Source organism: Podarcis tiliguerta, assembly GCF_965153285.1.
Source record: "Podarcis tiliguerta genome assembly, chromosome: Z".
NCBI lineage: Eukaryota > Metazoa > Chordata > Lepidosauria > Squamata > Lacertidae > Podarcis > Podarcis tiliguerta.
In genome coordinates, this window is record NC_139553.1 from 27,479,573 (window position 1) to 27,492,055 (window position 12,483).

Consider the following 12,483-nt stretch of genomic DNA (forward strand, 5'->3'; position numbering starts at 1 on the left):
AAATATTTAAGAGTCAGTCAGGACATAGAATTGAAGAGCTGCAAAGGAACCCTGAAGATAATCTAGTTCAATCCAATCCCGTAACTGAGGCGGGATTTGCTGTGCCTAAACTAAATCTTTATCCAAGCTCTTCATGAAAAGAATCCAGGAAAAGTAATTCTCCGTCTTCCCTGGGCAACCTTACTCTATTTGGCTAACTCCTCATTTGGTTAAGATGTTTTATCTGATCTCAAATTACTTTCCTGTAGTTTAAATCCCTTTCATGTGTCTGTCTTGTGGCTGAGAGAAATTTATCTCTCCTGTGGAAATCTTTTAAGCATTTTAATGCTGTGGATCTAACACAATCTTAAAAATTTGCCTTGGCTGGTAAAACAAGTAGGAGTATGCCCTGCTACAGTGACAAAGAAAAGGAAGGAGAAGCCATACTGTTAAAGCCATCACCTTATCTTAGTCAATTGATCATCTGGCTTTTGTTTGATTGATTGTATCAGGATAAATTTTCATAAGAATAAAACAGTCATTCTAAACTAAAAGACAGGCTTTATTTGAGCTGGATTGACACTTAATTCTACTTAGAGTAAACCCACTGAATTAGTCATTGATTTCTACTAAGCAGTTGGCTATTGTGAGAACAGGATGCTGGACTAGGTTTCCCTTTGGCCTGATCCAGTGGGATTCCTATGTCCTTAAGTATGACTAAGTCTGGATCCAACCCATAATATTTAGATGCTGTACACCCATTTCCGAGCAAAGGTTACCTTAGAAGAAGCAGTTTCTGTTTTTGTAAATACTTGTAATTTTAAATAATTCATTTTTTAAAAAACCAACATGATCCACTGCTATCCAATCAACCAGTAACGCTTTAACCAATCAGAAGATTTTCGGTCAATAAATCTGACTGGTTTAATCATCCAAAACTGCAATCATAAACACACTTACTGAGATGTTACCCTAATTGATTGCAGTGGGACTCCCCCCCCCCAATAAACATACACAGGATTGCACTAAGCAGTTGCAATCCAGTGTACCCTTCTTTGGGGAAATGCTTCATTGAACAGGGTGGAACTTATTTCTGAGTACACCTGCATAAGGATTGTACTTTACACACCATATCCTACGCTTGGCAAAATAACCACCAGACCTCATTGTTTATCCTCCACATAACTGTTAAGTGGAGCTGGAAATGAATTGCAGAGCTCAAACATTCTATGGATTCTACTGTAGGAGCTTTGAAATGGTGGTGCCTCATTGCTTCATTGTCAGGATAGGGTTAGGGAATGCCAAAGATGGTGTAGGGATAGGCAAATCTGTCAATTTCATTTTCTCCCAGTTACTCATTCTTTCCAGTCCAAAGTTCAATTTTCCACATTTCCACATCAGTTTGAAATATTTTTCCTTTAAGTCCTCATGAAAATTCATCAGGTTCTTATTGCTGATTTCTCCTAATACACACGTTTGTAAGCAATTTAGCCCATTAAACACATATTTGCAAAGCTATCCCCCTTAAAACAATGCAATTGTGTAGGTTATTTTCACTAAAATGTGTGGTTTTTATGCATTAGTAACTGCTAGTTACTTGGCTAGAGGTGCATCGCAGAATTCAGAGAAGTGTGGATTTCAAGTGATGGCCGTTTCAGTTCTCATATTGTTTTGGGAAGTGCAACTTAGATAGGATCACCCTTAAATGTGAACTGAATTGAATTTCTCCCTCATCCCTAGTTGTTTGGCACTTAACTTTTGCACCAGGAGCCCCTGGATACTGCTGCAGTGTGGATAGTCACTTCAAGGATTGATCATGGGTGAGCCATGCGCTGAGAACCAGTAGCCATGGGACAAGCCAAAGAGAACCAAAGAGCAAGTCTGGAATGGAAACCAAGAGACAGGGCCAAAAAATAACCATAAAAATAATACAACCACATCAGAGTTCAGGAAGACCTTGTCGTTCAGACAAGACACAACTGACGTGGAAGCACTCATACTCCTACCCGTCCATGGAGAATCCAGTGACCAGTAGGTAGAGTCTGTCCAGGGCATGAATGTGCTCCACTGAGAAGCTGCCTAAAGTACAAACGAAAAGCAGTTGCCTTTCATTTGTAACACCACGCAAGGGAGCTCCACACAGATCTGTCAGCTCCTAACAAATCATCACTTGATGCTTGATCCATGACTGGTCTTAGGCCTTTGAGCCTTAAGCCCAGCACCACAGCAAATATTCCATCATCACAGCAAATAGCATAGGCTACAAGGCCACCATTGCATTTAATTTGGAGGAAAGCCCTGTGGATATATCCACAGAGTTTACTTCCTGGGAAATGTATGTGGGTAGAGGTGCAATTGACAGTTAAGTACTGAGGTGGCTGCATTTGCTGATGTACCTGAGTACACCACAAAAGTAATCTTTATGTTGGGATACTGCAGGAATGGCACACTTGGAGAAAAGGCCAGTGCATATGTTTGCAAGGGTCTTCCTCACCTTGATTCTCTCCTAATGTTTTGAACTGCAACTCTCACAATCTGTGACTGCTGGCTACTATGTTGGCTGGGTTTGGAGGGAGATGCAAAACATCTGAAGGCCATCACATTGGGGAAATCTGGTTTAGAACATACATGATCACATTTATCCAAAACATGGGGAACCTTTGGCTCACCAGATGTTGCAGTGCAACTCTCAATATCCCTGACCACTGGCCATGTGTGCTGGGGCTCTCCAGAGTTGTAATTCAACAATATCTGGAAGGCCAAAGGTTTCCTACATCTGATTTATCCCGAAAGCTGAGAGCAATACATATATTTAAACAAATACATAGCTTTCCCTTTTTTAGTCTGATAACCATCCTGTGATATGGCTTACATTGGGGGATTGTTATTGGCCCACACTTGCCTAATAAGATAATTATTGGCCCAAGGTCTTCCAATGAAGGAGCGTCTCCACCCCCATCGCTCTACCCGGATACTGAGGTCCAGCACTGAGAGCCTTCTGGCGGTTCCCTCACTGCGAGAAGCCAAGTTACAGGGAACCAGGCAGAGGGCCTTCTCGGTAGTGGCGCCCTCCCTGTGGAATGCCCTCCCACCAGATGTCAAAGAGAACAACAACTACCAGACTTTTAGAAGACATCTGAAGGCAGCCCTGTTTAGGGGAGCTTTTAATGTTTGATGTATCACAGTATTTTAATATTCTTTTGGAAGCCGCCCAGAGTGGCTGGGGAAACCCAACCAGATGGGCGGGGTATAAATAATAAATTATTATTATTATTATTATTATTATTATTATTATTATTATTATTAATGAATATTGCTCTTCCTGTCCAACGTCAGCACCCAGTCTACCACACTGAGCTGAATAGGCTGCCAGTTTTTAATTCAATTAGTTGCATAGCAATTAGATGAAAGATCATCTTCCCAGTTCGTCTCAATAAAGGTCAATAATGGCAATATAACCTTGTAATAATGGGATATCACAAGGGACCATAGCAGCTGAGCTATGCAAGGGAAAATGTGCTCTGCAAACTAGAGCAACATCCTACAGCTAGGGCCCACTAATTGTATTTATGAATCTTCTCTTCACACAAAAAAGTCCTCAAGTTAATGTAGAATAAAAATACACAAATATTAATGTGCTTCTGAGGTTCAGAAAGTTTGGTCAAGAAAATGCCTTTTGTACTTATAATGGGCTAAATGACAGCTAATATATATCCTGCCATGTACTCTTTTCCAGCAGGTTATCTGAGAGACTAAGGAAAAAATCATTCTCCTCTCCTGAAAATTGCCTAGCCCCAATGCATACCATGAATTTGGGGGAAATCATTTTTCTGATTTATCAATGGGGAACATTATGTATAATTATTGGAGGGGCATTAATCAGTGGTGTTTCCTTTGTTACCTCTTCTGTTTCCACTGGTGGCTGCTGTGGAACTCCTGCTAGTGCCTCCCCCCGCCCCATGTCTCCTTGGGAAATTGCTACACCATGGCCTAGCATTATTTGGAGGGGGCATTTGTAGTGGAGGGTGGCAGGGGCAAAGAGTAGCTTTGTTACAAATTGTAGTGATGGCAAATAAAATAAAAAGGGAATGAAGGAAAGGAAAATGCAAAACTGGCAACATAGGAAGAGTCTGCTAGATCTGGCCAATGACCTATCTAGTCACAGAATCAAAGAACTGCAGAATTGGATGGGACCCCGAGGGTCATCTAGCCCAACTCCCTACAATATGAGAACCTCAACTAAAACATCCATGATAGATGAACATCCAACCTCTGTTTAAATACCTTCAGTCCACAATCTCTCGTGGGAGTCAGTTCCACTGTTGATCAGCTCCTGCATTCAGAAAATTCTTCCTGATATTTAGTTGGAATCTGCTTTCTTATAACTTGAGGTCATTGGTTTAGGTCCTACTGTCAGGAGCAAGCCAGCAGTAAATCACATGGAGTAAGTGAAGTTAATTCTTTAGTAGAGTCCCCTCCTCTCTGGGGTTTCCCCCAAGCAATCTGAGAGTATGCCTGTGTGCCTGCCTTTGCTCCTCCTCCTTCATGCCTCTCCTTGTCCTGGGAGACCAGGGGGAAGAGGAGCTTGTCACAGCAGGAAAGGCAGACATCCATGGTTCTTCGCAAGCCTGTCTCATTCCACCTCTCATCTTAAATAGTCTAGTGTCCTGTTCTCAGACTTGCCAACCAGATGCCTGTGGGAATCTTGCAAGCTGGACATCTGAATAATTTCCTAATACAGTGGTACCTTGGGTTACAGACGCTTCAGGTTACAGACTCCGCTAATCCAGAAATAGTACCTCAGGTTACAGACTCCGCTAATCCAGAAATAGTACCTCAGGTTAAGAACTTTGCTTCAGGATGAAAACAGAAATTGCGCAGCGACGGTGCAGCGGCAGCGGGAGGCTCCATTAGCTAAAGTGGTACCTCAGGTTAAGAACAGTTTCATGTTAAGAATGGACCTCCAGAATGAATTAAGTTCTTAACCCGAGGTAAAGGGACCCCTGACCATTAGGTCCAGTTGTGACCGCCTCTGGGGTTGTGACACTCATCTCGCTTTATTGGCCAGGGAGCCGGCATCATGTGGCCAGCATGACTAAGCTGCTTCTGGCGAACCAGAGCAGTGCACAGAAATGCCATTTTCCTTCACGCCGGAGCAGTACCTATTTATCTACTTGCACTTTGACGTGCTTTCGAACTGCTAGTTGGCAGGAGCAGAGACCAAGCAACAGGAGCTCACCCCATCACGGGGATTCGAATTCCTGGCCTAGGCTCTGTGGTACCGCTCTGGCGGGAAGGTAAACGGCGTTTCCATGCGCTGCTCTGGTTCACCAGAAGCGGCTTTGTCATGCTGGCCACATGACCCAGAACGCCAGCTCCCTCGCCCGATAAAACGAGATGAGCGCCGCAACCCCAGAGTTGGTCACGACTGGACCTAATGGTCAGGGGTCCCTTTACCTTTAACTTTTTACCTCGGTTGAAGGCAGCAATTTGCCTTTGAATACCAGTTGCTTGGATTTTCAAAGGATTTTCAAGGGAAGAGAGTACTGTTGTGCTCAGGTCCTGCTTCTGGCCTTCCCAGTGTCATCTAGTTGGCCACTGTAAGATTACAGTAGTGGACTAGATAGTCTTTGGCCTGATGCGACAGAGCTCATCTTATGCAGGGCTGGCTCCCAGGTTTGAGGAGATCTGGGCAAAGTTTCCTCTCAGGCAATAACAAGCAGACTTAGTTTGCAAGAATCCAGCCTTTCCGTGATATTTCCCAATTATAATTCCTTGTTTAAGGGAAATGTAATATGGTTTGCCAAGAGAACTCATTTGGACAACTTGGCCCAGGCTGTTCATCTGGAAACTCTTCTTACCGGTTCCATCTCCTCCACTCACCTGGAAGATAAGTCACGTTGGCTTGATAAATACATACTGCACTGATTTATGTTTTATTTTTAATTCATGGATCCACTGTAGGGAGTCTCTTGTGTTTCAGCCAAGCTTCATATTTTGTTCGCTGCCAAACTTTGCAGAACACAAGTTGACAAGCTGTGCTTACACAGAAGGTAGATAAGAATAAATTCAATTTAATCATTGGCTTTGTAGCAGATGGTGGGTTAATCCAGTTTACAAAATGTAATCTGCAAAAATAAAAAAATAAAAATGCACTACTACTACTACGGAGAGAACCATAACCCATGTGCAGTTCTGCAGGTTTCTTTCCCAAATATATGACACCATTTGAAAGATAAATAATATGTTATCTACACATGCCAAGGTTTTCTTTTCATTAAACAATAAAAAAGCAGCATAATGCAGTTACATACTTCAGTTGCTGAGCTCTCATACCTTGTAGAGAAAGGGCCATAGCTTAGTGGTGGAGCATCTGCTTTGCATGCAGAAGGCTCCAGGTTCAATCCTGGTGGGGCTGGGAGAGAATCCTGCCTGAAATCCTGGAGCACCCCTGCCAAGTGATGCTGAGCTAGTTAAATCAGTGGTCTGACTCAGTTTAAGGCAGCTTCTTATGTTTCTATGTGTCTGGCTACCTTAATCACCACATTAAGAGTAACAGCACAGCAGCCCACTCAGATCTTAAGATGACAGGTAAAATTTAGGGGTTGGGTCCCCAGCTGCTCACGGACTACTGTTTCCATCATCCCTCCCCATTGGTCCTGCTAGCTAGGGGTGATGGTAGTTGTAGTTGGAGACCCAAGTTTGCTTTAAAGGGAAAGTAGGCCGGCCCTGTGACACCCTCTGCTGGACAAAAGCACTGCCCCAGAATCTGAACCACCCCCAGTACTGCTAATTGAAATTTATAGAGCACAAAACTGAAGTTTGATGGGCACATCAACCTCTAGGGAGCTTCTAGGTGCTTTGTGCACCACCTAGAGTACCCACAGAATTGTGGCTTCTACTGGCAACACACATAGGAGAACAAATGAAAGACAAACACAATGGGCAGGCAAAAACCTGGGAAGGGCCATACCAAATGGACATCCGGTGTGAAGAGGTCACTTTCCCCACTGCTGAACAATGCCACAGGTAGAGGAGATTAAATGCTAGAAGTGTTCTCCGGGGCAAGGGAAGCTGCTGGGAAATTGAACTACGGGCTTAAAGTATTACTTTTTAAAAAAATCCCTTCCATTATAGGCAAATTTAGGGGTTACTAATAAAGGCATTACCTATGCAACACTTCAATTATATGAGTAGTGGAGGCATTATGGAAGATGGAGACACCCCAAGCAGATTCTACAGCTTCATCCACAGGGTTGCATTGGCCTCTGTCATCTCCTATGAAGCTGAGAGCTCCTCTGTTAAGGGAGGAATGACTTTGCCTACTTCCATTTCCCATTCTCATTTATGTAAAAGCCTGGTCCTTATGATGTGAAAAAACTATGTGTAGGCAATACACTCATACTTCAGGGAAGGGAAGGGTGAGTTTATTGAAGAAAATAGATATGGATGGAAACAGAGCTTTTCCAGCTAACCTGTTTCTTGAGCATTCATCCTGCTTTGCTTGCACAAAGCTTACACAGAGGTCAGATAATGTCTACTTTTTAGTGAGCATTCATCCTTATTTGTTTCCAGGGTGTTTATATGTTTTCCTATTAACAATCCATTCATCTTGCAGTTTTTAGTGCATTTCCCTATCACATTCCTAGCCACAAAAGTATGTTTGTTTCTTTTTTTAAAAAGGTATATTGTTTTACTAGAGGGGCAGAACAATTTAATCTACTTTAATTGTACAAACCTAGATGTCTGGCATGTGTTTGAATCTCCCACAAACTAGTGACACCCACAGATAGATTTATAATTACAAGCAGCGACCATTTTAGGTGCGTAAAAATGACACACAATCGCTGACACACAGGTCCTTCTTGACCTGGAAGAGGGAATAACGGGGGCAGAACAGAGAATGGGACTCATCACATCTCACTTATGCGTGCTCTGCCAATGCACAAATAAAATGATTATCACCAGTACGGATTGGTTCGAGTGCAAAACCAAACATTGCAATTCACCATCCAAATTTCATTCATGCGGGGGGGGGGGGGGCGGTTGGAAAAATAATCCATAAAAATGAAGTAGTGTCTGATAATGTATTCAATCATTCATTCATTTAAAATATTTACTATCCTACCCTTTGGTTTAAACTGCTTCCACATTGCCCATTCCACTTCAGTACATTTAAAAGATTTAAAAGAATTTAAAAGATACTTTGGTTAAATTAGTATAATTTAGTTCTGCTTGGTAAGTAAAATGTGCATTTTACTTAAATTTTGCAAAGAAATAATTAAAATGATTGCCAAGTACTTGTAGTTGTTGTTATTACTATTATTATTATTAAGCATTACCTGACATTTTCAGAAGGTAAAATTAAAATTCTTTGGTTTTCTGAAAACAGTTTATGTGCTTCTTCATCAGACATAGACTTGTCATGTTAAATGTTGCCCAATCACAAAAATAATAGCAGATTTTATTTTCTCATGTCGAAAAACCTCAGGCAAGTAGGTTGTGTCATTTTAGTTTCACCCCCTAAAATGACACAACCTACTGCCTGAGGTGGTTGCCTCACTCTGGCTAATAGGAGGGCCACCTCTGAAGAAGACTGAGCCCTCGGCCGCATGGAGGTTTAAACTGAGTAAGCCATGCCCCCGCTCGACTGGATTTGTTGGCCGTGGGGCGTTACATGGCCAGGACTCCCAGTGACACAGGTGGCATCACCACGCCCCCCCCCCCCCACTGCACACAGGGAGAGCACATGGCCTGCCTGCAACCCCGGCCCCCTGGGAAGGGGAGTGACCTACTATTTTAGATGTGGAACATGCAACAAAAAGTTGCCGTGGAAGTTCCTGTTCGGTGTTCTAAACACCTGCAGCCCTATTCCAGGATTCTCCATTCCATTCCCTCTCAGCTTATTGCAGTAAACAAACCTATCTGTCTGTCTGTACTGTAACATGAAATAGTTTACAGAACAAGTCGTCTCCTGGGTTAGCTTGCCATGGCAACATTCATTCTTTTGTTGTTTTTCATTTGCTGGCTTCAACCAGCTAGTCATATTTCTTCTTCAAGGACAAATCAGAGAAGCATAGACTGTGATTCTGTGTCAGTAATGGAACTAAATAAATTCATCATAATGAACAACTTTGCATCTGGCTGGACTTGAGGATCATTCTGGATGATCTACTTTTTTCTTTAAAAATGTTTAGGGGTACTCTCATTTTCCTACTCATATTAAAATACTGCCCCTCAGTGAGGCCAAACTTAGATTCACAAAATGTTTAAGGGTATGCGTACCCCTGCGTACCCCCCAGGAAAAAAACACACTGCCAGAATTGCAATTCTTGAAGCCAGGAGATTTCAGTGACTGCTTTTCTCTCAGAGCCTCTTGGACTCAAGAACTGTTAATTTTGGTGAGATTTCTTGTGGGAATTACACAAACACACTCCTCTCCATCTCACATTTTCCAGACATATTGACATGGAGAAGCAGCAGCAGCAGCAGCATTCAGCTTGGAACTAGGCAGCCTTTGGATAAATGGGTTTGTTGTGCGCCAGTATACCCAGAATCATCTGAAATTAATAACCTTAGGAAAACAGCTTTCAGGGTTCTGTATTCTGCAAAAAGAAGCCAAAAGTAATACCTTACCCAAGGTGTATCTGAAGAAGTGTGCATGCACACAAAAGCTCATACCAATAACAAGCTTAGTTGGTCTCTAAGGTGCTACTGGAAGGATTTTGTTTGTTTGTTTTGACCTTTACCCAAGGATAAGGGATAAATTCCATCAGTTTGCATTGAAAGGTAAACCTACCTACCGTAATTCACATTCTGAAAGTATAAGAGACCTGAAACTCAGCCATCCTTTGAAATTCAAACATTTCTGGGTTGTGCAGTTTTCCAACCAAGTAGTGTGTACCAAAATGCACATATTTGTGAAAATAACATACAAATAACCTACATTGTTTTAGGGATAATTTGATTTGCAAAAATGTGTATTGGGCAAAGTTTAATACAAACACGTGCATATTAGGAGAAATTTGCACTGAAATAGCGATGAATTCTCATGAGGACTAATTTATTATTTTAATAAATGTCAAACAGACATGGAAATGGAGAACCACAGGCTGGAAAACTTAATGGTCAGGGGTCCCTTTACCTTTACCTTACCGATTAGCCTATCTGCATGCATTTTTTAAAAGGGGGTTACATTTCCCGCTCTAATTCTGAACATTTTAATCAGTTTAACACAGGATGAAAGCTCAGATTCTGCTTCTACTGTTTAAACCAGGGCTGGGATTTGAAGCCCAGAAGCTTTAGAAAGGAGAATATTGCTTAATCCTTTTCTTGGCTCTTACCAGCTCCAATTCCAAACCTATGTTTTAGATGTTGGCAGGAAAGTTACTTGTACAAGGGAGGGGTAGTGAGGAGAGAAGCAGTGGGTGATGGGAGGGTTAAGCATCCTTCCTCCACTCCCTCCCCAAACCATTTTACTGCATACTGTGCCCTTCTAGCTTCAATTTGCATAGGCGAAACAGCCTCCAGGTTTGAAAAGGTTGCAATAGAGTGTGTAATTTCACCCACACATTCAGCGTTACAACTTTCCATGCAATATATATAACTTACAAAGCCTTTGTCCCTTGAATTGCAAGCATTTTTGTTAATTGCCGAGGAAATTCATCATCTAGTATTGGCTGATCTCCAAAAGAAAAGTGCGGAAACTAATTAAACATTTAGTTTAAGGTGAAATTAGCATACTTAGAATTCCAATTTATTCCAAACACAATAATTGACTTCTGCAGAAGCTTCCCCACTACCTTTTTTCTTCATGTAATAAAGGTGGGCATAAATTAATTGTGTGTCTTTTTTCTTCTTCTCCTCTCACCCTCTCCTTTAACAGCAGTACATTTATTTGGCCTAACTTGGCAGCTACAGCCTGTTGGAGGGCACCTTTATGAAAATGGAGTCAGTAAAGGAAGCAAAGGCACAGAGTTCCTGGACACAACCTACTCACCCATCGGAGGGAAAGGTTCTGATAAAACAGAAAGAAAAGGTACATCCCTTTCTCTTTCAAATGCTTAAGTCAGAGGTCACAAGCATGATGACACTGAAGTCTTCCCCTCGTCCCCACGAAGCCTCTGCATCTTCTCGCTTCACTGCCCCCCTTGGTCATGAGGCGGTGAGGATGGTTACTTCTTTCTCCCTTGAATGCATAGAGCTGAAGGAGAAAATTGAAAAAGTGATACTTTCCAATTTTCCATTTCAGCTCTATGAGCTTTTAAATGCTCAGATTAATTCTACTGTATCCCACTTTTACCCAATCTCCTTGGAAAAGCTACTTGCATGTCTGCTCGCTTTGTCGGCAGGGTGGCAGAGGGACTGATTGGGGAAAAGGAGAGAGAAGGAACCAGGGGAAGTGGCACTCACAACATGAAAAATTCAAATATGCCCATTGGCCTAAAGAGTTTGTTGACTCCTTGTTTAAGCTGTTGACATTGCTTTTCCTGTTCTACATGATACTATTACGGAACTGAGGCAGTCACCTATACAGCTGTTCTAGACTGTGCTTAGCAATAAAAGTTGCTCTGCTAGGCATCCATTTTGACATTGACTCTTCTAGGAAATAACTTGACAGCTTGTGTTCCTTCATAGCACAGAAAGGGTATCAGAGGGGAATGAGCATAGATTATTTTTTGCTGTTTTGCTTAATTAACACAAACTCTGTTACTGGAGAGGTATCATAGTTGTGGAACTCTAACTCTATTCATGGAAAGCATAGTGGTTGCCAAATTCTCTTCCCAGGGACTCAGAGAATTTGATCGGTCTTTCAAAGGAGCTTGGTGGTACTTGTATCTTGCACCAAGTCTTGAGCATCATTTATCATTATGTGCTAGTTTACACATTTAACTGAATAGAGCAGAGAAGCTTTTTTTCTGGATGCTATCAAATCAGACTGGTGATGGTGGAAAGGGAATTGACATGTTTGAATGGTCCCCCATCATGGGAGGAATAAGTACTCATTAATGAGAAATTATGATGGCAATCAAATTTTGCACATTGACAGAGGCTGGTTGCTTTAAGGTGGCATTTCTGAACACTCTGGCATGTGGTTATGTTAGTATTTTAATAGGTTGCACTATGATTAAAAAATCGAGACATCCTATTGATGGCTGGTGCTTAGCAGGGAAGCATAATGAGATTGATTGTTTCAGGAATCAGTGATGATCTGCACACAGGCACTTCACTGGGAGGATAATTGGTGCTTTGCTGCTCAGATTTTCAATTTCTTGAAGCCATGAGCAATCAGTGATTAGGAGTCTGTCTTTGCTGTCAGTATGCTCAAAAATGATGTAAAAAGCAGGATAACGCATTTATAGTAGGAATACATTTTAAAACTTTATTTGATATAAGGTGCATTGAAGTGAACAGGAAAATGTCAAGAGAATAATAAGCATTGCTGTTTTGGAAAGCTCATCACTTGACAAAAGAGAAGCTTCTTGAAATACCAGACACAGAACC

The 12,483-nt window shown here is 41.9% G+C and overlaps 1 protein-coding gene across 14 annotated transcripts in view; it reads left to right on the top strand.

Moving 5' to 3' along the window:
• The window catches only part of TENM1 (teneurin transmembrane protein 1), a 372,670-nt gene that overhangs the window by 195,959 nt on the left and 164,228 nt on the right, over positions 1–12,483 (top strand). For all 14 annotated transcript variants that reach the window (XM_083423250.1, XM_083423251.1, XM_083423261.1 and 11 more), the window contains one exon: positions 10,865–11,017. In XM_083423250.1, coding sequence (XP_083279376.1) covers positions 10,865–11,017 — 153 coding nt within the window. The remainder of the gene's footprint in view (positions 1–10,864; positions 11,018–12,483) is intronic.